At 43.7% G+C, this 24,136-nt stretch overlaps 1 protein-coding gene across 1 annotated transcript; it reads left to right on the plus strand.

The window, feature by feature from the left end:
• The first annotated feature begins 751 nt into the window (after positions 1-751).
• LOC136629143 (oocyte zinc finger protein XlCOF6-like) lies at positions 752-23,097 on the plus strand. The gene is made up of 7 exons (XM_066605294.1): positions 752-849; positions 5,497-5,608; positions 6,571-6,750; positions 6,833-6,956; positions 7,039-7,103; positions 7,248-7,350; positions 21,405-23,097. Exons 2-7 carry the CDS (start codon positions 5,552-5,554, stop codon positions 22,919-22,921), a joined length of 2,046 nt encoding a protein of 681 aa, XP_066461391.1. The 5' UTR covers positions 752-849; positions 5,497-5,551; the 3' UTR covers positions 22,922-23,097.
• The last annotated feature ends 1,039 nt before the right edge of the window (positions 23,098-24,136 follow it).

Genomic DNA, 24,136 nt, shown 5'->3' on the forward strand with positions numbered 1-24,136 from the left:
GTAGAGCTGTGTGTGATGTGTGGGGGATCAGGATGAGTGGAGTAGAGCTGTGTGCGTGATGTGTGGGGGATCAGGATGGATGTAGTACAGCTGTGTGTGTGATGTGTGGGGATCAGGATGGATGGAGTAGAGCTGTGTGTGTGATGTGTGGGGGATCAGGATGGATGGAGTAGAGCTGTGTGTGTGATGTGTGGGGGATCAGGATGGATGGAGTAGAGCTGTGTGTGATGTGTGGGGGATCAGGATGGATGGAGTAGAGCTGTGTGTGATGTGTGGGGGATCAGGATGGATGGAGTAGAGCTGTGTGTGTGATGTGTGGGGATCAGGATGGATGGAGTAGAGCTGTGTGTGATGTGTGGGGATCAGGATGGATGGAGTAGAGTTATCGCGCACACAACTCTACTCCATCCATCCTGATCCCCACACATCACACACACAGCTCTACTCCATCCATCCTGATCCCCACACATCACACACACAGCTCTACTCCATCCATCCTGATCCCCACACATCACACACACAGCTCTACTCCATCCATCCTGATCCCAACACATCACACGCACACGGCTATACTGCATAGTGATCCCTTTAGCCCGTCCAGCAGCAATCACAACCAGCACAGCAGAGTCCTATATTCACAAATCACCCCCTGGTCATGTGATCTTTGACTCCTCCCACACAGATGACTAATCATATGACGGTGACATCATCACAGGTCCTGAAAGCGCTTGACTGTTGTCCCTCCCCTCATGTCAGGTCTTTGCGGGAGGGTAGGTTTTTCCAGCTCAGGGTCTATGGAGGAGGATTAACCCCTGTAGGATCCCTATAGTTTGGGCCTTATTTACTCAGGTTAGTGTAGTATCCACCCCAGGACCGCGGACCAATGTGCTGCTCCTACACCTGCCTTTGTGAATGTAATTGTGATGGTTTTTGTGAGATAAGTGTGTTACGTCGCATGCATACGCATATCAGACATGAAAATGTATTAATTGTAAATAATTTAATATCAACCTCGTGTGACAACTGCGCCTGCCTGTGAGTACAGTGCCGTGTTTTTCTACTGATGTATCGGATATAACGGGGAGTTTCTTGTTAATTTGTAGAAGAATAGAACGGGCAGCAATTGTTCTTGCAGCGTCGTTACAAGAGATAAATCTCCGTATAAACGCTGCGCTGTAAATAACGGATTCTGTTTCCAGGAATTGTTGTCCGTCTTGTAATGCACAATTATTTATCACCAACATATAAGGGAATTATAATACCAGTATTTCTGGTGTATGTAATCACAGAGGCAGAAAAAAGTCTAATCTCTTTATCAAAAGCCCTTCACAGTTTAGACAAAATTTATAATCCTTCCTTTTTATTAAATAAATTTAAAAAACATAAAGCAAAAAAACAGGGCACTACAAATAGCCCTCTAGATCATCAGAGGTATATTGACCAAGGTCAGAGGGTAAACGACTCTAACTGCTTACTTAGGTTTTTTGTACCCTTCTATTGTCCAGAAAGGGCCGTGTGTTTATACGGTAATGCAGTAGCTGTCGTTATGTCCAAACACTCGGAATGTGAACAGTATTTCTGGTGGCACAATGCACCACACAGTTCTGCTACATGCTTGACACACACACACAGCTTTGCTACATGCGCATGCGCCTGACAGACACAGCTTTGCTACATGGGCGTGCGCCTGACAGACACAGCTTTGCTACATGGGCGTGCGCCTGACAGACACAGCTTTGCTACATGGGCGTGCGCCTGACAGACACAGCTTTGCTACATGGGCGTGCGCCTGACAGACACAGCTTTGCTACATGGGCGTGCGCCTGACAGACACAGCTTTGCTACATGGGCGTGCGCCTGACAGACACAGCTTTGCTACATGGGCGTGCGCCTGACAGACACAGCTTTGCTACATGGGCGTGCGCCTGACAGACACAGCTTTGCTCAATGGGCGTGCGCCTGACAGACACAGCTTTGCTCAATGGGCGTGCGCCTGACAGACACAGCTTTGCTCAATGGGCGTGCGCCTGACAGACACAGCTTTGCTCAATGGGCATGCGCCTGACAGACACAACTTTGCTCAATGGGCATGCGCCTGACAGACACAGCTTTGCTCAATGGGCATGCGCCTGACAGACACAGCTTTGCTCAATGGGCATGCGCCTGACAGACACAGCTTTGCTACATGGGCATGCGCCTGACAGACACAGCTCTGCTACATGGGCATGCGCCTGACAGACACAGCTCTGCTACATGGGCATGCGCCTGACAGACACAGCTCTGCTACATGGGCATGCGCCTGACAGACACAGCTCTGCTACATGGGCATGCGCCTGACAGACGCAGCTCTGCTACATGGGCATGGGCCTGACAGCCACAGCTCTGCTACACGCCATGCGCCTGACAGACACAGCTCTGCTACATGGGCATGCGCCTGACAGACACAGCTCTGCTACATGGGCATGCGCCTGACAGACACAGCTCTGCTACATGGGCATGCGCCTGACAGACACAGCTCTGCTACATGGGCATGCGCCTGACAGACACAGCTCTGCTACATGGGCATGCGCCTGACAGACACAGCTCTGCTACATGGGCATGCGCCTGACAGACACAGCTCTGCTACATGGGCATGCGCCTGACAGACACAGCTCTGCTACATGGGCATGCGCCTGACAGACACAGCTCTGCTACATGGGCATGCGCCTGACAGACACAGCTCTGCTACATGGGCATGCGCCTGACAGACACAGCTCTGCTACATGGGCATGCGCCTGACAGACACAGCTCTGCTACATGGGCATGTGCCTGACAGACACAGCTCTGCTACATGGGCATGCGCCTGACAGACACAGCTCTGCTACATGGGCATGCGCCTGACAGACACAGCTCTGCTACATGGGCATGCGCCTGACAGACACAGCTCTGCTACATGGGCATGGGCCTGACAGCCACAGCTCTGCTACACGCCATGCGCCTGACAGACACAGCTCTGCTACACGCCATGCGTCTGACAGACACAGCTCTGCTACACGCCATGCGCCTGACAGACACAGCTCTGCTACACGCCATGCGCCTGACAGACACAGCTCTGCTACACGCCATGCGCCTGACAGACACAGCTCTGTTACATGCCATGCGCCTGACAGACACAGCTCTACTACATGCCATGCACCTGACAGACACAGCTCTACTGCATGCCATGCACCTGACACACACAGCTCTGCTACATACCATGTGCCTGATAGGCACATCAGTTATGTTTTCCCATAATTATAAATAACCTTTAAAAAATCTCAAAAATAAGCAAATTTCTAATTTACTTCTTTTAGAAATATTGCAGAGCTCTTGAGGTCAGTCATTCCCTGCAGTCCGTGTGTCCAAACCCGGAGCCCAGAGCGGGCAATCTTCATCCCGCTGCTCTCCCCTCCAGTCTGCACTGTTGGCCGCACTCTTTTCTCACCCTAGTGGCACTTTCCCAATCTTGGTGCTTGCTTGTACAACAGATATCATCAGTTTGCTCCCAAGACGCTCGGCACCTTCCATAAATGTCTGTGGGTTTCATTGTCTTCAGTGGAGCCCATATAATATAATATGAAGCTGAGCGTGCGCAGTGAAATGTCTTCCCTGAGATGAACTCTTAGGGTGAACATGCACTTGCATTTTTCTTGCGCATTTTTTTGCGCAATATCATTGCGTTTTTTTCAATCGAAAAACGTAAGTGTACCGGAGCCCTTACTGCGCATGCTCGGCACGTCTATAGACTTCTATGGGCCCACTGACCTCGTGTCGGCTGCTGTGTTCCGGTGCATACAAAAAGAGAGAATACAACATCTACACCCCAATATCTCCTCGTAGCCCAAAGAGCGAGGAGAAGCGCATCCACTGCGTGACGACATCTTTATTTCACCTTTCTCATCTCAAGCTAATCGAAATGGATTTGTTGGGAAGGATCTGTTAAATGGAAACCCTGCGAGCAGCACGAGATAACGGCTGCCGGCACTATGGGGCAGTTCAGTTATAATTCCCCCGTCATGACAATTATTGGGCCATGCCTTCTTTTTACCTTTTGGCAAAAAAGCTGCGGCCAGATCATACCCTCTAACATGTGCAAAGGAATAGAGGAGAAACCCTTGCAGCATGTATAGCATGCCACTGCAATTTTTTTCCCCACCCCCCACCCCACTTGTATTCACTCACAGTATTAGTGCCTCTATGTGAACCTCTCACAGGATTAGTACATCTCTAAATAACAGATACTAGCTCTACACGAGGATAGTGATTGCAGTGCTGTTACTCCAATAATTACAGTCGGTATCATCTCTGATTGGTGTAATTATGTAATCCTTTTCTCCTCTATCCAGGCTCAGACTGTCATGATGACTTCTTCCAGCCACGGCTTGTCTCTGCTGAATTTGACACCCAGAAATCTTTACCGTGTTGCTTTTCCATCATCATCCCTACATTGTCCACAGCTCTACACAATCCATAGTGACTCAGACAGTAATTAGGTACTACACAGTTAATGCTGTTTTATTGCCCTCCACATAGTAAGGGTGTCATGATTTATGCCCCTATCAATAATAACATGCTTATGCCCCATCAGCAATAATGCCCCCTTCTGTGCCCCCACAATTAAAAATGCTGCTTAATTGCCCAGAAAGGTAATAATGCCCCTTGCTACCTTCATAGTTTATAATCCCAACCTTTCTGCTCCCATAGGTAATACCGCCCGTATTGGCCCGATAATTAATAATGTTGCCTTTTCTTCTGCCATAAACAGTAAAGCCCTTTTATGATGAATATTTTGCTAGTGGAAAAAATGACACACCTGCCTGCTTTGCTCCCCAATCCATTCAGGACTGCTCTTCTTCTTATCGGGTACTGCAGGTACATGCTGTCACATGACTGCTGTGGCCAATTCCTGGTCTCAGAGCCTGAGATCCAAGAGTGTCCAGCACTGGTCATATGTATCAGCAGTACCCATACCCAGAAGTAGGAGGTAGCAGCCTGGGGCGGCTTGGGGAATGAAGCAGATGAGTATGTACATTTCGGTGGTGATGGGGGGGGGGAGGATTACCAACAGATAGAAAAGGGCTTAACAGCTTCTAATTGATTCTGGCAAACTGGTGAGAACCAGAGTTGGGGGCCTTCCTCAGTCCGCCAGAGAGCAGGCAGTTGGGGACTCGCCTGATAAGCCGAGATCATGGGAACATAAACCAGTGCTCTAATTGTTCTAATGATAATCCAGACCTGGTTTTAAAGGTGAAATACAGAGGTGATTACACGGTGGATGTGATGTTTCTATCTTACTATTTCTATATTAATATCTCTATTATTATTATCCACATCTCTAAATTAATATCTCCTCAACTGTTTCCCCTTATTTTCTCAAGTAAAACTTATTTTTATCTCAGATTTTCTGTGGATTTTACATTTCCTCATTTTCTTTTGACTCAGGTCTCTAAAATACAGGAACCTCTGTTGTTTTTTTAGATGTAAAAGAATTATCTCGATTGACCCATCAAGTAGGGAGAAGGACAAAGACGAGATGGTGGAGAGGGTATTAAATCTCACACTAGAGATACTCTACCAGCTTACTGGAGAGGTGAGAGATTCTGATGATGTCACATTATATTCTTATCTATGGTAATAATAGATGATATGATTAGGGAGGGGAGAAATTCTGATGATGTCACATTACATCATTCTTATCTATGGTAATAACAGATGATGTCACTGGAGAGGGGAGAGATTCTTAAAATCTCACATAACATGATTGTATAGAAAGAGAGTAGCCAAACGCAAAAAAATAGCCTAATGGTTATTGCCTCCCAAAAGAGAATGATATAAAATTATTATATATTTTATTAACATATATGTGTGGCATATATGGGCTCAAAACAGACAAGACACTTTAAAATGGAGGAATAGGTGGCTGAACTAAATCCTTACTGACTCCATAAATGAACTAAATATATATTGATAGGCAGTCTGTGGGGGCAATTGTCTTTTAGCCACTAATATAGTCAGTGCGAATATATAAAGACAATTGCCCACACAGACTGCCTGACAATATATATTTAGTTCATTTATGGAGTCAGTAAAGATTTAGTTCAGCTACCTATTCCTCAATTTTAATGTGTCTTTGTCTCTTTTAAGCCCATATATGTCGATAAAGTATATAATTTTATGTATTTCTCATTTGGCAAGATATAACCATCAGGCTAATGTTTTGCCTTTGGCAATTTTTTGGAAATCTTACATTACATCATTATCTATAACAAATGATATGCCTGTAGAAGGAAGAGATTTTAATGATCTTACTTTACATCATTCTTATCTATGGTAATTACAGATGATGTCACTTGAGAGGGGGGAGATTCTGATGTCACATTACATTATTCTTATTTATAGCAATAACGAATGGTGTCATTGGAGAAGGAAGCATTTCTGATGATGTCACATTACATTATTCTTTTCTATGGTAATAACAGATGATGTCACTGGAGAGATGATGGACTTTGGAAATGTCTGCAGTGTTATTAATTAATGTCTCCCCATATACAGGATTACATAGTAGTGAAGAAGACCTCTAGTGATGGCTGTCAGGCCCCCCTGTGTGATGGATGGAGAAGAACTCTGAGCCCGATCACAGGGCCCACACCTAACCCCCTAATACATGAGGACATCAATGTACAGAAGATTCTAGAACTCGCCAACAAGATGATTGAGCTGCTGACTGGAGAGGTGATGCTGCAGGGAATGCTGGGACATTATGCAGTAACAGCACTGGAGGCTCCTGGATGATGACTGTATATTGTGTTGTCAGGTTCCTATAAGGTGTCAAGATGTTGCTGTCTATTTCTCCATGGAGGAATGGGAGTACTTAGAAGGACACAAGGATCTGTACAAGGAGGCCATGATGGAGCCCCGCCAGCCGCTCCCATCACCAGGTAATAGACAGGACTAAATACACGGGGACTTTATTATCTGTATGTTAGGAATGACTTCAGTGTCTGTCTGTGTTTCCTGCAGTTCCATCCAGTAAGAGAAGCCCACCAGAGAGATGTCCCCGTCCTCTTCTTCCCCAGGACCACCAGGTAGATGGAGATGTCCCTCTGATCTGTAGAAGGCTGTGAAGCTCTTGTCTTCAGTCTTATTAGATGTCTTCTTAATGATAATTCATGATCATTTCACATGACTTCTCCAACCGTCTGCTGACTTTTACAATATTTGTCTCACAGTTTTTGTATCCGGATGAAGATCTGACCAATATTAATACTACAGAGACAAATGTGAGGGGCGATCAGCGGTGTAAAGACGGGATTCCTACAGGTAACCACCCAGGTGAGTAGTAACCACTAAATACAGCAGAGAAGAGTCACAGATTCTTCTCGGTCAGCGGCTGCAGATAGTTATGTAGATTTATAAGCTCTGGGATCTGACAGTTTCCGCTGGATGTTCCCCATTCAGCCAAAGTACAAACTAAATGTGGATGACATGTGATACCGTTATAGGTGATAACACATGATGAGCATCTATAATATGGGTGTAATTATGTGCACCACATGGTAATAATGACGTGATTATCTTATGTATTGTATCCATTATTTAGATGGATTAAAGTTTGGAAATAGAAACTATGAATGTAATATACATCAGTTGTACGGATATATAATATATCTATGTGAATGAGGCCGATTCCTACATCGTTTGCTGCCAGTACTATTAAGAGAAGAATATCTTCCCAATTTTAGAACTGAGGAACTATTAGCTCCTATTAGACTCCTAGAATCCAGATTGTGGAGACATAGACCCGGATAACAGAAGATTCCTTGGAGGATGGAAGGTTGGTGCTATGAGTGTCAGGAGTGTTGGATGCCGGATCATCCTTATCGTATAACAAATCTCACTGCAAGCAGGAAAGATTAATATCGTCTTAGGAAATGTCCACATGAGGGCTTGTTTTCTGATGGGCACGTCATATTTGGTTGGTACCACTTAATATACAAGCAATACTTAAAGTGTTGTGGCGGAATGATGTCCAAAAAGAAGCTAGATTTAGAAGGTGAAGATTATCCTACAGATATGCTCCAAAGGGTTGGGCTGTGCCTGTAAGTTCGAACTGAGAACCTTCCTTATAGAAGAGTAAAGCAATGATAATGCTCTAATACTGCCCCAAAGAAGTTATTGAGCAATTCTTTGTCTCTGACTAGTGAATGGGGAGACTGGTGTGACCCCTTTTGATGACATGGGTCGTGATACGATCGGTTCCGTATCTCAGTGTTCCCCAACTCCAGTCCTCAGGGACCACCGACAGGTCATGTTTTCAGGATTTCCTCATTGTTGCACAGGTGATGTAATTATTGTCGGTGCCTCAGACATTGCCACGGGTGTTCCTACTATAAGAGATCCTGAAAACATGACCTGTTGGTGGTCCCTGAGGACTGGAGTTGAGGACCCCTGCCTTATCTGATCATAGAATGCTCCTGTTGCACCACCACTGGAAAAGAACTGTAGGCACTGGTCCCCCATATGACTGTGATATGGCTAGATTACCCAATTTGTATTTAGAATAGGAGGGACCACATTATCTGGAATTTAGTGTATGTTATGTGGTGCACACTAAGGGTGAGTGCAATTTTAGTCCTGCTGTAGCAGTTGCTGTAAAAAAGTAGAGGCCCTTAATAGATCCAGAGAACAGCCCAAACAGTGGGCAAGAGAAGTTCCCCTCCCACTCCACAAAAGTAACATTGCCAATGTATGCCAGGAGAGGGAGCTATGGAAAGCGTGCATTGCGTTTCTTGCGGCCGGATTATCGCCACGGGGGAACGCAATTCCATAACGCCCGTGGACAGGCAGCCTTAGAACCACACTGGTTAAAAAATAATCACACCCAAAATGGAGTCCATTGTGCCCACCCTGAGGAAACAGGTTACAGAGCTCCAAGAGTTTTGTGCCTCCTACCAGGAAAGTGTTGCTGGAATGCAAAGAGAGAAAGATGCATTATAGAGGCAACTACTGAAGGTGCGCAATTCGGCTTCTGATGTCTGCATGCCACTGCCAGCAAAATTTGGTGGAGATCATCACCAATATTGAGGATTCCTGAATGAGTGTTGAATTTACTTTCAGATGCAACCCACTTTGTTTACCAGTGATAGGAAGAAGGTATTCTTTATCATCAACCTCCTTACTGATGAGGCACTGATGGGCCTTGCCACATGTGGTGATGGTGAACAACAATAACCTCCTCGACAGCCTTGATCCCTTTACTACAGCTATGGATCATGTTTTCGATGATCCAAATCACTGTGCCACAGCAGAGGGCAGGTTACATAACCTATGACAAGGGCGATGCTCTGTTGCCAAATATACGGCAGAATTTCGTTGCTGGGTGACAGATGCCACATGAAACCAAGCCACCTAGAAGAGTCCATTCCGACTGGGACTATCCGAACCAGTAAAGGATGAGCTTGCCAGAGTTGAAACTCCTGACAACTTGAAGGACTTTGTTCAGCTGTGTATTTGTGTAGATCAAAGACTTACTGAATGTAAGAAGGAGAAGCTACAGGCTTTTGGGAACCACCCTGCTTTTTCTTTCAGCCAACCAGCATTGAGGACCAATGCTGCCCCACAATGAATGTAGATCAATGTCATCCGCAAATCTCTTTCCTTAGTCGAGAAGGAAAGGCACCATATGAAGAATCTCTCTATTGCAGGGGTTCGGGACATTCTGCCATTAACTGCCCAAAGAAGTTCCAAAATACTATTGCTGTTACCAGTATCAAAACCATAGGCAAATCTGATATTCTGGGTCTGCAGTCACAGTCCGCTATGCTAGATTCAGGAGCTGGAGGGAATTTCATGGACTTGAAATATGCTCTTGATAATAACATTGCAAGCAGGACAAAAACCCATACCCATCGATATGGAAACCGTGGCTGGTTCACCATTGTCTTCAGGGCCTTTATCTCATGAGACAATCGAACATGAAATCATTATTGAACTTGATCACTAATGAAACGATTAGTTTTCACCTCTTCTCTTCTCCCAAGTTTCCAGTTATCCTCTGAATCCCTTGGTTTTCTACCTACAATCCTTTCATCAACTGGGAATTAAGAACCATTACCTTCCCTTCTGAGTACTGTAAAGAAATGGGCCAGATGCCACTACCCGCCCTCAAACATACTCTAACACCTGAGGATTGTCAGCAGAATAAGACAATGATAAGCTGCCACCTCAAAAACAGCAATTCAATGACGCCTGCAGCAAGAAAAAATCTGATTAACTTGCCTCTCATCGGCCATATGATTGTCCCATAGCATTGCTCCCTGGAACAACCATTCCTTTCAGGCAGATTTACAATCTTTTCGAACCAGAATTAAAAGTACTCAGAGAATACATGGACAAAAATTTACAGAAGGGTTTTATTCAACCTTCTTCGCTCCCAGCAGGGGCACCCTTGTTTTTTTTTTTTTAGAAAGACTCAACCTTGTGGGCTTATTATAGGGAACTAAATAAAATTACTGTTAAGAATTGATACTCTCTCCCCTTAATCCCGGAATTGGTGGAGAGACTCCATTCTGCTAAGATCTTTACCAAACTTAATCTGAGAGGGGCCTATAACCTCATACGCCCACAGGATTAGTGGAAGACTGCCTTTAGGATGAGATATGGACATTTTGAGTACCTGGTTATGTCTTTTGGCCTTTGCAATGCCCCTGCCACCTTTCAGCATTTTAGTTATGACATATTTTGAGATTTTTTGGATCAATTTGTTATTGCTTACCTTGATGACATTCTTATATTTTCTGACTGCTTGGAGGAACATTGCAGGCATATTCGGCTAGTCCTGGAACGTCTCCAAAGGAATCATCTTTATATCAAACTGGAGAAGTGTGAGTTTGAACAAACCAGGATCCCATTCCTTGCGTATATCCTCTCTCCAGCTGGTTTGAGTATGGACCCTAGCTAAATTAAAGCTGAGGCTTATTGGCCTACTCCAAGAAGCCTAAAAGACATGAAATGCTTTATAGAAATTGCTAATTTTTACTGGAGATTCATTAAAGACTTCTCCAAAATTATTTTACCAATCATCCAAATCCAGAATTACCCTTTGCTGGGGAAGTGGATGCTTCAGACTCTGCTGTGGAATCTCTCTTGTCTCAACAAGTCAGAGACAAGATGCAACTGTACCAATGTGCATTTTTGCTGCGTATCATGTCACTAGCTGAAAGAAACTGACATTGGGAATAAAGAACTGTTAGTCATTAAAGTTGCCCTTTCGAAATGGAGACCTCTTTTGGAAAGTGAAGAAAAACGATACAGCTCAATGTTGAATGTTCGCACATGAAAACCAAATGTCCTTGTAAAATGTCCTACAGGCGCACAGATGTAGCAGACTGAGCCCAGTCCCAGAGTAAAGATGAGAAATATGCAGATTCAATCCAGCACTAATATTCTTTAAAAAAATCAATCCATTATTTAAAACACATTAAAAATTCCCATGTGCACACGGATAAAAAAACAAGCCAACACGTTTCGGCTGTCATGTATCCTTACTCATAGCATGGCATCACCTTGCAAATCAAGGCCTTAAATAATTCAATAGGATATGACATGCTATAGTTGTCCACCCCTCCCACAGGTCTACCAATCATGGGTGCTAACACTGGTCTCCCGACTAACCAATGAATGAGTATCGGCTGGTAGTAATATTCCACAATGTGAGGAAACTCATACCCCTGGTGTAAAGTGCATGCTAATAAAGACATTTGCATTTGTCATAGAACATGATAATGGTTATATGTCCATCAATACAAGCAACCAAAATAATGAAGAAAAAAAAAATATATATATATATATATATATATATATATATATATATATAAAACAAATTATTTATAAAAAAAAAATGACATTATGAAGATTTAAACAACCAACCATTGTCTAGCCTATAACTAACTCCTCTATAAATAATATCTGATACAATACATTGAACCTCTTCCTTTTATTAAATAGATAATAAATCAGAACTATAATTGAAACCCTTGGGATATCGTGTGCCTAATCTAAGGTTCCAAAAGCTTCCCTAGCATACAGTTTCCCAGACCAATCACCTCCCCTCACCGGACGGGAAACCTTTTCCACCACAATGACCCTAAACAATAAGACGTTTGCATTGTGAACTTCTACAAAGTGGTGAGAGGCTCCAGAAAGAGAGCATTAGCTGCAAAGATTATTCTTGGCACATGAAGAGATGGATGAAACGTGTTCAGCAATGCGAACCTGCGATACACGGAGGTACAACCCACATAGTAAAGATGACAGTCCGTACAAACTATGGGATACACAACAAGCTAGTAATAAAGGATTGTATCTTGTAACGTGTAGAATTGTTATTTGTAGAGAATACTTCTGTCTGTATCATCTTATGGCACAGATTACATCTACAGCCCCCGCGTGGGTAGCAGCCAGGGCAACTAAGCTAATTAGCGTTTCTGGGGGAAGGAGTATACACACTTGATGAAACTCTATTGCCTATTGTACAAGCTCTACTAGCCTCATAACGTACTCCCGAGCTCAAAATATCCACTAAAGCATCATCATTGTGCAATATAGGCAAGTTATTGTGTATAAATTAGTTACAGCAGAAAAGTCTTTGCTAAACCTTGTGGAAAAGACAATAGGACTATTGGTAGCTTTCTTTTTTTTAAATCAAGTTTTTATTGAAGTTTTTCAATAATACATAGGAATACAGAGGCAATGACTGGCGCTTGGGTTCCAACAGCCGAGAGAGGTCTAGTAATGATTAACAAAAGTGTACTGTGCCGCGTAGAAACTTCTCAGGTTAGCAAAGACAGTAGGCATCTAAATCGAGAAAGACAGCACTGTCGGAGAAACTAATTAGGGAATCAGATCTCCTCATGAATGAATTATCCAAGAACCAAAAACAAATGGAACTATAAACACTGGTGAACAAACACAGGAAAGAGGGGGTCGGGGTAGCGATGAAGGGACTGGGGGGGGGGGGGGGGGGAGGGGGTGTTAGGATAAGAAGAAGAGCTCTCTGGTGGTGAACCACGTCTCACTTGTCCCAATCCGCCATGAGCCTCACTTTTTGCCAGGGGCTCCAGATTAGACTGAATCTGTCGTGGGTGTTTTTGGACCAGCTGTATAATTCTTCTACATTGTAGAGATTGTCCACTCTCTCCCCATTGGTCTAGTGTTGGAGCTATGCTTTGTTGCCAAAGGCGTGGAATTAGAGATTTAGCCGCGTTTAATAGAAAGGCTATTAATTTGTTTCTCAATGGGTGAAAGTGATTGGATGGTCTCCAGAGGAAGACCAGCTCAGGTGAGATGAAAAAACTCGGTGAAAATTTCTGAATAATTTTCTCTATCCCTTTCCAGAAGGGGGTCAGTATGGGACATGTCCACCATAGGTGTAGATATGACCCTATGTCAGTCTTGCATCTCCAGCAGATTCCATGGGGGGCGAGGTAATGATCATGTAGCCATTGGGGAGTCCTGTACCACCTGACCAACAATTTGTAATGTGATTCTTGGACGAGTATGCAGGGGGATAGGCCAAAGGAGGTACTTAAGATTAAACTAACCTCACTTGACGAAAGAGAAATTCCCAATTCTTTCTCCCATGAAGTAAGGAATGCTGGCTTATAAAGTAGGGGAGGGGATATGAAGTTTCTACGCAGGAAAGTGATTTTCCTGAGGGAGGGTTTATTTTCAGTCAACGCCTTCTCAGAAGGGGTTCGTGGTCTAGTAGATTTGTGTGTTTTGAGGAACTCCTTAAATACTATCACTTGTGCTTGATGTAAGAAAGAGACTTTCTCGGTTGGTAGTAAAGTGTGTAAAATAGTAGCAGGGGGGGAGGTGAGCGATAGATTGCAGGTTGGTTAGAGTGAGCAATTTGAACCTCCTCCATACCGAGGCGGTGCTCGGGTCCAGAGGTAGATCAAGCGCTTTGGGAGTAGAGCGCAATGGAAGGATGGGGGAAGGAGCAAGTGCTAGGTCTGCTCTAAGCTCGTCCCAGACTCCACATGGGCCCCTGAGTAGCGGGTTAAAGGTCTTAGCTTTATAGCGGTTCTTTGAAGGAAGCCATAAGTCTTCGACCAGAGAATCATTGCTATAACCTTCAACTAGAGTTGCGAGTAATTTATCACTATGTGCTTGGGTTAAGTCTATCCAATAGCGAAGTTGTGAGGCGCGGTAGAAATCATACAGGTTAGGAAGGTCGATACCTCCCTCGGATCTCCTCTTGGTCATCAGGCTGTATGCCAATCTTGGCCTCCTCTGCCTCCACACAAAGCCTGAAAAGGCTGAGCGAAGTGATTTGAAGAAGCTAGCTGGGAGGTGGATGGGGGCATTCTAATCTTATATAGAATAATAGGTAAAATGTATGATTTGATAATATTTTTTCTACCAAACCAGGAGACAAATGGGATGTCGTAAGATTTGAGAAGGTGTTTGACCTGACCAAGGAGGGGAGTAAAGTTTGCGTTATACAGGTCTTCGGCCTGTTTGGTTAATTTTATGCCTAAATAATCCATTGAGGAAGTCGACCACGAAAAGGGGGAGTTTGCTCTCAATATTTCACCCTGGGTCACGGGGATGGAGATGTTCAACACTGCCGATTTAGCGTAGTTAATTTTAAAGTTAGAGACGGAACCAAACTCCCCGAGCAGCTCCGTGAGTCTGGGCAGACTCTTTTGAGGATCAGTTATTAAGAAGACGATGTCGTCTGCAAATGCTGCTGCGGAGAGAGATCGACCGCCGAAATGCAATCCCTGGATTCCAGGGTCTTGTCTGACCTTTAGAAGCAGGGTTTCCAGAGCTAATACAAAAAGGGAAGGTGAGAGGGGGCACCCCTGCCGAGTGCCGTTTCTTATATCGAAGGGAGAGGAGAGAATGTCATTAATTTTGAGCCTTGCGTAAGGACATGTGTAGAGGGAGAAAACTGCTCGAATGAACTCCACCGGGAAGTTAAAGTGATGTAGACTCTTTCCATATAGTGCCAATCAACCTTATCAAATGCCTTTTCGGCATCAGTGCCTACTAAGGCTAAGGGTATCCTATGAAGTTGAGCGTAGCGGGTCGCATGGAGCAATCTGAGGCAGTTATCTCTCCCCTCCCTTCCCCCAATGAAACCAGCCTGCTCTCCATTGATCAAGGATGTCATGAAGGGCTCTAATCTTTTAGCTAGGAGCTTAGCTCAGAGTTTCATGTCTAGATTAATTAGAGATATTGGTCGGTAGCTTCCGCACATTTCTGGGTCCTTATTGTCTTTATGAATCAGGGTAATGTGGGCTTCCTGGGACTGCTTTGGCAGGGATGCCCCCCCCCCCCCATAAGGTTGTTGAAAAGATCTGTTAGTCTTGGCTTTAATGTGGAAAGGAAGGATTTATAATACTGAATGGGAAGGCCATCTGGGCCTGGGCTTTTATTAGGGGGGCATGAAGCTATCAGTTTCTCGACCTCCGATTGAGTGACCTGAGAGGTCAACGTAGATGACTCAGAAGAGTTTAGTTTGGGGATATTAAGGTGACGTAGGAAATCGTCTATCAGAGAGGTGAGGTTGTCTAGCACACTGGGAGGAGAGCAGCCTTTTAGGTTATACAAGTCAGAATAATAGCTCTGGAACTCCTTTGCTATATCCGTGGAGGAGGTCAGAGTTTTACCTGAGGGGGATTTTATTGAGCTGATCTGGTTTTTCGCCCAAGCTTTTTTAATTAGCGAGGTCATGAACTTGCTCCCTCTATTGCCTTGTGCATATACTATATGTTTCAAATGTAGTTGCTTTTTATTGAATCTAGACTCCAGGCAGTGCCTCAGGTCCGTCCTCAGAGCCGTCAGGTTGTCTAGGTTCTGTTTTGTTTGTGAGAGCTTTGCTGTTAGTTCCATTTTTGCTATCCGCAATAGTTTCTCGTTGATTTATCTTTGTGTGCATTTTTTAGTGCGTGTGCGTAAAGCTATCAGTAATCCTCGCATATAGGCCTTATGGGCCTCCCACACAATCGGGACCTCTGTTTCGTCAGACGAGTTGAGGAGAATATATTCCTCTAATGATTTAGTTAACTGTTCCCTCTTTTCTATCGAGTCTAGGAGGGATGCATTGAGTGTCCATCTCCATTCCCGGGAGGGCGGCCGTGGTGCCCGCAGGGTCGCATGCAGCGGGGCATGGTCAGAAATTGTCATTGTGTCAATGTCCACTCGGATTAGAGATGTGAGGAGGTCAGAGGAGACCAAGACATAATCCAGTCTCTGGAACGTAGAGTGTACCAAGGAGAAGTATGAATAGTCTCTTGTTGAGGGGTGTAGAGAACGCCAGGCGTCCACTAGTCCCAGTTCCTGTAAGTTCCTACCGAGTTTTCTCAACTTAGTTTGAGAAATTTGAGAACGGCCAGAGGAGGAGTCTAAGGTAGGGTTAAAGGTGACGTTGAAGTCGCCTGCTATAATTGTCTGACCAACCGCAAAGTGTTTCAGGATCTCTAATTGTTTTAATAGCCAGGGGATCTGGTCCACGTTAGGGGCATAGATATCTGCAAGGGTCATTTTGACATTGTTTATTGATCCTCTTATGAAAAGGACTCTACCCTCACCGTCTCTATATTGAGCCTCTATATTGAGGATAGAAACTCCCTTCGAGGCCGATGAGGGGTGAGTGCTGTGAAAAGCCTTAGGAAAATGTTTCCCTGGCAAGGAGAAATGTTTATTTCCCTTAAAGTGCGTTTCCTGGAGAAAGAGAATTTTGGTATCATACCTTTTAAGAAGAAGCGCGAGGTTGTGTCTCTTGGATGGCAAATTGAGGCCCCTGACGTTGAAGGACGTGAGACGAAGTCCACCCATAACAACGCTCCTGGATTAAAGTAAGGAGAGTAAATGAGTGAGACAAGTATGGTATAGTTGTTAACGGTGACCAAAGGGCTCAATCACAGATATCCTCAAAGAGCTCCCGGGGTTTAAGGATGGGAATGGGAGTGGGAAGGAAAAAGGAAAAAAGGGAAGGGGAGGGGAAGAAGGGAAGGAGAGAGAACAAAACACAAATGTATTAGTAGCAATGAAGTATATGAAACAAATCAGCAGGGAAAATCTGCTGGTGAAAAGAAACTTTAGGTCTGCGAGGGGGGTGTCTGCGTGACCCCGTACCCTCAGTCCCACTTGGTGGGTGCGCTACCGAAGTCTCGTAGAATCACGAACCCTAACGAGAGATCAGAGTAATTGTCACAGCCTGGTCAGGCAGGCACCCCCCATGACCCCTAAGACAAGGGAGATACTGGGCAAAAAGCCCAGAGTGTATGATAATATAGCAGCAAACACTAAGCGGAACTTTAAACAAAGCAAAATACGAATACAAGCGTACAAACAGTATACATTTAGCTATGGAAGATCCTAAAGTGAAACGGAGGAAAAAATCAAACTCTCCTCCAGAGATCCACTTTGGTCCTGCCACCGATATACCCCCTTTTCCTCCACGTCCAAAACTGCGGGGTTGGTGGTCTAGGATAGAAAACAGGCCCATCCAGATCCTGAGAACCATAGGTGGATTGGGGGTCCCTCAGGGATCCCGGTATGGGATGAATGGGATTTTAACGAAGATTATATAATCCCAGAAATAACAAGTCATATCGGTTCCTCTCTTGGTTTTTTCTTTTTCCCCTTTGGAGACTTGGAGTAACCCGCTACGTGCCATCTTTCTGGGTTCTCCAGTTGGTGGAACTGTGGAGGGTCCGGGAGTGGTTGCCAGCTTGGGAGATCGATAGGGTCGATATCCATGAATTTCCATAGTCTCTGCATATCTTCAGCAGTACGAATGTTGATTTTTTTGCCCTTATGTGTGATGCTAAGTCCGAAGGGGAAAAGCCACTTATACTTTATCTCCATGGACTTAAGGACCTCTAGTAGAGGCCGGAGTATGCAGCGCTTTGCCAGCATGGAAGGGGCTAGGTCCTGGAATATCTGTATCGGGGCCTCTGCATAGTTCAAATCTCTGTGGGTTCTTGCAGCTCTCAGTAAGGCAGCCGCGTCAGGGAAAGCAAGTAACTTACAAATTATGTCTCTGAGAGGTTCTGACGCGACAGGTGGGGGTCTGAGGGCTCTGTGAATTCTTTCAATGCAAATGGAGGAAGCCCTGTCCGCCCCTAGTGGAGAGTCAAAAATTTCCTTTGCAATTTTTGGAAGGCACTCACCGGAGTAGGATTCGGGCAGACCCTTAATGCATGCATTGTTGCACCAATTTCTATTTTCAAGGTCTTCCTGCATTAGTAATGCTCTGTTTAGGTGGAAGTGCTGCTCCTTTAAGGCTTGCTCTAGTTGCAGAGAATGTGTAGTAATGGCGGCAGATGTGGTTTCAAGGTCTTCCACTCTGTGTCCCAGCTGCCCGAATTCTTCCTTGATCTCTGCCAAGTCAGAGCTGATGGGATGCAGGGCTTGAGAGATCAAGTCTCTCATGAAGCCTTTAGAGACATTCTCCCCATCCTCTCCCTCAGAGAGTGTCTCCTCTTCATCCCCCTTGCTAAGAGCAAGGACGAGCTCTCGTGCCGGCGCCATCTTGGAGGGGGGGGGGGGGGAGTAGGGAACGAGCTCTCCGTTCTCTGAAGAAGCGCTGCATATCTACTTGCCCTTTTGCCGTTGGGGAGTTCCCTGGAGGTCAGTGCTTCTTTCTTTGGAGAGTTTGCCCATTGTTCTGCCGGTTAGCTGCTGCTATGGGTCTCAGAAGGTGCCAGGCTGGAGGAGCCCTTCCCCGAAGCGGCCATCACGCTCAGCGTCCAGGCTCCGCCCGCCTATTGGTATCTATCTTACTGTTGTCTTTCGAAAGATAAGAGCTTTTACAATTACCATCGACAACAGACCTGGCTCTTTTTAAACCTTTTGGCTATTACTGATGTTTCCCTATCATAGTCAGAGACAAGAGAGCATGCTCTTCTAGCCTTTACAAACTCACCAACAGGCAAAATGTTGACAATATGAGATGGTAAAAAGTAAGGTATTGCCTGCAACCAACTTTCTAACTAATTTGGACTCAATTTTATGATTGACCCCTTAACAACACAGAACTAAAGTCACGTCCTGTGTATGAAGGGAGATCGTGGGTTGATCTACCTCCATACAACATGGGCGCCGGCAGTTTCGTACAGCTAACACCCGCTCGCAGCAGCTCTGATAAGCCGCACAGCTCATCGCAGCTGTTAAGCCTTTAAATGCCGCGGTCAATTCTGATAACTGCATTTAAATCCCCTGACCGATGTTTGGGCTCTGTCATGTGGAAATGAAGAATATAATGAGTGTACATCACATGTAACCCATGAGGAGTTATCTGTCCATTTAAGCCTCCTAATTATTTATAATAATGATTTAGTATCCCTAATGTGACCCGGCACCCGAGTTACAAGGGGTTGTAACAGTTTATTCAGACATTGGGAGAGTCTCTCCAATAGAGAACCATTGCTCGCAATTATAGGACGAAAAGGCAGAGGAAATAGATTTTTATCCAGCTTGGGTAAGGCATTAAAAATCAGACAAACTGGGAGTTACACCAAAACATAATTTGCTTTTTTCTCATTGGTGACTCCAACAGAAAGACATTCCTCCAATAACTAATGTAATGAGACTTTAAATGATTCTGTAAGCAGTGTTGTCCTCTAACATCTTCTGTACCTCACATTCGTATTAGGACCTGTCCAGTATGACAATGGAGCCACCTTTCTCAGACGAACAGACTAGTATGTTAGGATTGTTGAATAATTGTTCAAGTGCTTTCCTTTCCAGATATGTTAAATTGAATTTCTTCTATTGCTGTTGCGTGTCTAACATCATCAGTAGTTTTTCTATTTGGATTTGGAACTGATCTATTACCTCCAAACGTGATTAAACCAGATAAAATCCTTCTCCCCAAAACACTAATTGGCTTATTTGCCAGGGCTGCTATCCATGCGGGGGCTGTAGGTGTAATTTGTGCTATAAAATGATCTGGACAGAAGTATTCTCTACAAATAACAATTCTACACGTTACAAGATACAATCCTTTACTAGTTTTGTTTATCCCATAGTTTGTACAGACTGTCATCTTTATGTGGGTTGTGCTTAACTGACTGACTGAAGAATTAACAGCAATTCAGCTGAGCATTAGGCCAGGCTAAATAGCCCATACAAATACTCATAGGTGAGACTAAACATGTCTCACCTATAACCACTCCCACCAGAGCCAGGAGATGGAGAAACGTCTATGAAACCAGTACGAAACTATCAGAGAAGGAGCGACCCCCAAACCACTGCAACAGCAGATAAATCAATCCCGTGAAAAAACCAACCACCTTCTTCACTGGTGAGGGTCCAGGAGGAGGAGGAGTTCATAGTAGAGAAGATCCTCGGTTCGAGAAGGCACGCAAGAAGATTACAATCTCATGTGCAGTGGAAGAGGTACGGCAAGGGAAAAATTCATGTAGCTAGACCAAAATGTACATGCTCCAAACCTCATGAGGGAGTTCCACAGGTGGTATTTAGGTAAGCCAGCCCCTGGGATATCCAGAGGCCATCCTAAAGAGAGGGGGCTACTGTCAGGGATCGCAACCAGGACCTCCTGTACTCCAGTCACCAGCCCTTCCTGCTGAGCCATCCAGCTGTCTGGCTAGCTCCCCTGCTGAGCTTAGCTATGATCCTGTACACCTGGCCTAGTGCCCTGTCCTGATCATGCCCTGCATCTGATTTAGGTAAAACTACTCCTGGCTCTACTCTGACTACATTCTCGGTCTGTACGGACTACAACACTGGAGGCTCTAACCAAGAACCAGACTGGTTACACCATTCTTTATGAGTAGAGCAGGGAAGACAGCTGCAAATGCAATGACTGATGTTTATGTCAACTAGGCTAAACAGAAATACACCTCAGCACTTATACACATTTAATATCTGAATAAAACTGCACAACTTTTGCTTATACTACCTGCAAGAAAATGCAAGGCTCTTAGCTCATATTTTGATCAAAATGTGGGAGCTCATCCGCCTTATCCGGTTGAACCCTATTGGGTGGATTCCTAATTCTTATAGATATCTCTCTTTGGGCCAAAAAAGTCTCAAAATGAATCTTCAATGTAAGCATATAGCCAGGTATTCTGGTTTCTTCCTCCCCTCTTTGTTTGTTATTAAATGCATGTAGCTCTTGGGATATGTAACACAGGGAAAAACTGCAAGATTAACAGCCTGGTGGTGGAATATCATCATCTACTGGTCCTCACTCTGAGGTCTTCTGTTAGATTGTGATTTGTTTGCTTATTATTGTCTAGTTGCATTTTGCTATGCGACATGTATTTTATATAGAAATGTTCTAAAATATCAATATAATTTTTTACTTATGTTCAATAATAGTAAATCAGCTTTATTCTTTGCAGATGACAGTACTGGGAGCTCAGAAGGACCTCTGACGTCTGCAGATTATAAAGTAGATCTTAATAATGAACAAGATACATATGAAGAACCTGTAATTATCCCAGGTATCCCCTCCGCCCTTCACAGCAAAGATGCATCATCTGATTCTCCTATACAGATCCCATCTTCTGATCCATCACAGATTGATAACCAGAAGAAAAGTCACAGAAGACGAAAACATGAAAGAACTCACAGAAAAGAGAAGCCATACTCATGTTCAGAATGTGGGAAATGTTTTAGTTTGAAAACTGATCTTGTTACACATCAAAAAACTCACACAGAAGTTAAGCCATTTTCATGTCCTGAATGTGGGAAGTGTTTTAATGCGAAAACAGAGCTTGTTACACATCAGACAACTCACACAGGGAAGAAGCCATTATCATGTTCAGAATGCGGGATGTGTTTTTCAAATAAATCAGATCTTGTTACACATCAGAGAATTCACACACGAAAGAACCTATGTTCAGAATGTGGAAAATGTTTTACTAGAAAAGCAAATCTTATTGAACATCAGAGAATTCACACAGGGGAGAAGCCATTTTCCTGTTTAGATTGTGGCAAATGTTTTACTAGCAAAGTTAAGCTTGTAATGCATCAGAGCAATCACACAGGAGAGAAGCCATTTTCATGTTCAGAATGTGGGAAGTATTTTTCAAAGAAAACAGATCTTGTTATACATCAGAGACGTCACACAGGAGAGAGGCCATTTTCATGTTCAGATTGTGACAAATGCTTTACTATGAAAGCAAATCTTGTTACACATCAGAAAATTCACACAGGGGTGAAACCATTTTCATGTTCAGATTGTGGCAAATGTTTTACTAGGAAAGCTAATCTCGTTGATCATCAGAGAACTCACACAGGAGAAAAGCCATTTTCATGTTCAGAATGTGGCAAGTGTTTTACTAGTTTAGCAAATTTTGTTAAACATCAAAGAAGTCACACAGGGAAGAAGCCCCTTTCATGTTCAGAATGTGGGAAATGTTTTTTATATAAATCAAATCTTGTTATACATCAGAAAACTCACACAGGAGAGAAACCATTTTTATGTTCAGAATGTGGCAAATGTTTTTCCCTAAAATCAAATCTTATTCAACATCAGAAAACTCACACAGGGGAGAAGCCATTTTCATGTTCACAATGTGGCAAATGTTTTTTGCAGAAATCAGATCTTGTTAGACATCAGAGAAGTCACATAGGAGAAAAGCCGTTTTCATGTTCCGAATGTGGAAAATGTTTTACTAAGAAATCCAGCGTTGTTATACATCAGAGAAGTCACACAGGAGAGAAGCCATTCTCATGTTCAGAATGTGGGAAATGTTTTACTCAGAAATCAAGGGTTGTTGTACATCAAAGAACACACAGAGGAGAAAAGTCATTTTCATGTTTAGAATGTGGGAAATGTTTTTCAAATAAATCACGTCTTGCTTTACATCAGAAATTTCACACAGGGAAGAATCTATTTTCATGTTCAAAATGAGGCAAGTGTTTTACTCAAATCACAAGTTCTTAACCATCTAAAAACTCACACAGGAAAGTAACTTTTCTTTTTTAAAAGTCATTTAATTAGCAAATGGTACAAGAAAAAAATACAAAAAGGTGACTTCATATACAGCATGTCTCTTAAAAAGTGCCACAGTACTAATGGCCTTTTTCTGGGCCTTTTTTCAGCAAATAAGGGAGATGGAATAACTCCTCCACAGTGCCACCTATTGAAAGGCAGCATTCCTTCAAGTCAAAGGCCGACTTTTTATACAAGTCTTGTTACAATGACTGGGAATTAAAAGCAAAGCCAGACCCCATGTACATACAGCTGTTTCCGGGTTATTGCCCATCATCAGTGTACAGTAGGAGTCTGGCTTTTGCTAATTTTTCAGCAAAAACGTCTATGGTTGGATGTTACCTAGAGGTCATTTAGAAGTTATTAAATGTGCTGTAAACAGTGAATTTTAACTTTTTTTTGCAATCCCAGTAGGGTGTAGATTTGGAGCTTCTTCTGGCATTCTTCTAATGGCTTCTCTTTTAGTACAGCTTCAGATGATTGTTTTGTGCGTGCAATACATAGAAAATAGAACCCATTGATTTCAATGGGTTCAGTCTTACCAATTTCTTTTGCATACCTGAAAAAAACACTGCTCGATTTTTAAACATATTTGCGCACCAAAGGTCCCATTGGGAGGTGTACAAATGCGCACTCAATACCCAGACAATTGCTCAATATACTTCCAGATGTTTGCTGAAAGCCATTAGTAAAATCTAAAACTCCATGCAAACAATGCTTTTCTGTTTGTGGTGTTTTTCTGTACTTTTACATTTTTGGCTTCTATGTTTTCTGTTTCACAATTTTTTTTCTCATGCAGTGGTTGTAATAAAATATCCTCCCATTCACATATGTTCGCATTTAGAGGCCCAATGGCAACAATGATGGGATGCAATGGTGGTCTATTGAATGACTTATGAATCTTAGGCCAGCCCTGAAAGATTGGTGTGATGGGATGTTCTGTACATGGGGGTTTTGCCTGCTTATCATTGAAAATGACTAAACATGTTCCTCAATCATATTTTTAAGCTCAATTTGAAAATGTTCCCCTGAATTATTGGCTTATTTTCGATAAGTGCTGTTGTCATCCAGGATTTTCACTGCCAAGTTTCTATGTAGCAACCTAAGGCTACATGCATATGAGCGAGAGCCTAG

Source organism: Eleutherodactylus coqui, chromosome 5, assembly GCF_035609145.1.
Source record: "Eleutherodactylus coqui strain aEleCoq1 chromosome 5, aEleCoq1.hap1, whole genome shotgun sequence".
NCBI lineage: Eukaryota > Metazoa > Chordata > Amphibia > Anura > Eleutherodactylidae > Eleutherodactylus > Eleutherodactylus coqui.

Coding starts and splice junctions, on each gene's coding strand:
- LOC136629143 (XM_066605294.1), top strand. CDS start 5,552: ATGGTGGAGAGGGTATTAAATCTCACACTAGAGATACTCTACCAGCTT. Junction 6,751..6,832: donor TTGAGCTGCTGACTGGAGAG/GTGATGCTGCAG, acceptor TTGTGTTGTCAG/GTTCCTATAAGGTGTCAAGA. Junction 6,957..7,038: donor CCAGCCGCTCCCATCACCAG/GTAATAGACAGG, acceptor TGTTTCCTGCAG/TTCCATCCAGTAAGAGAAGC.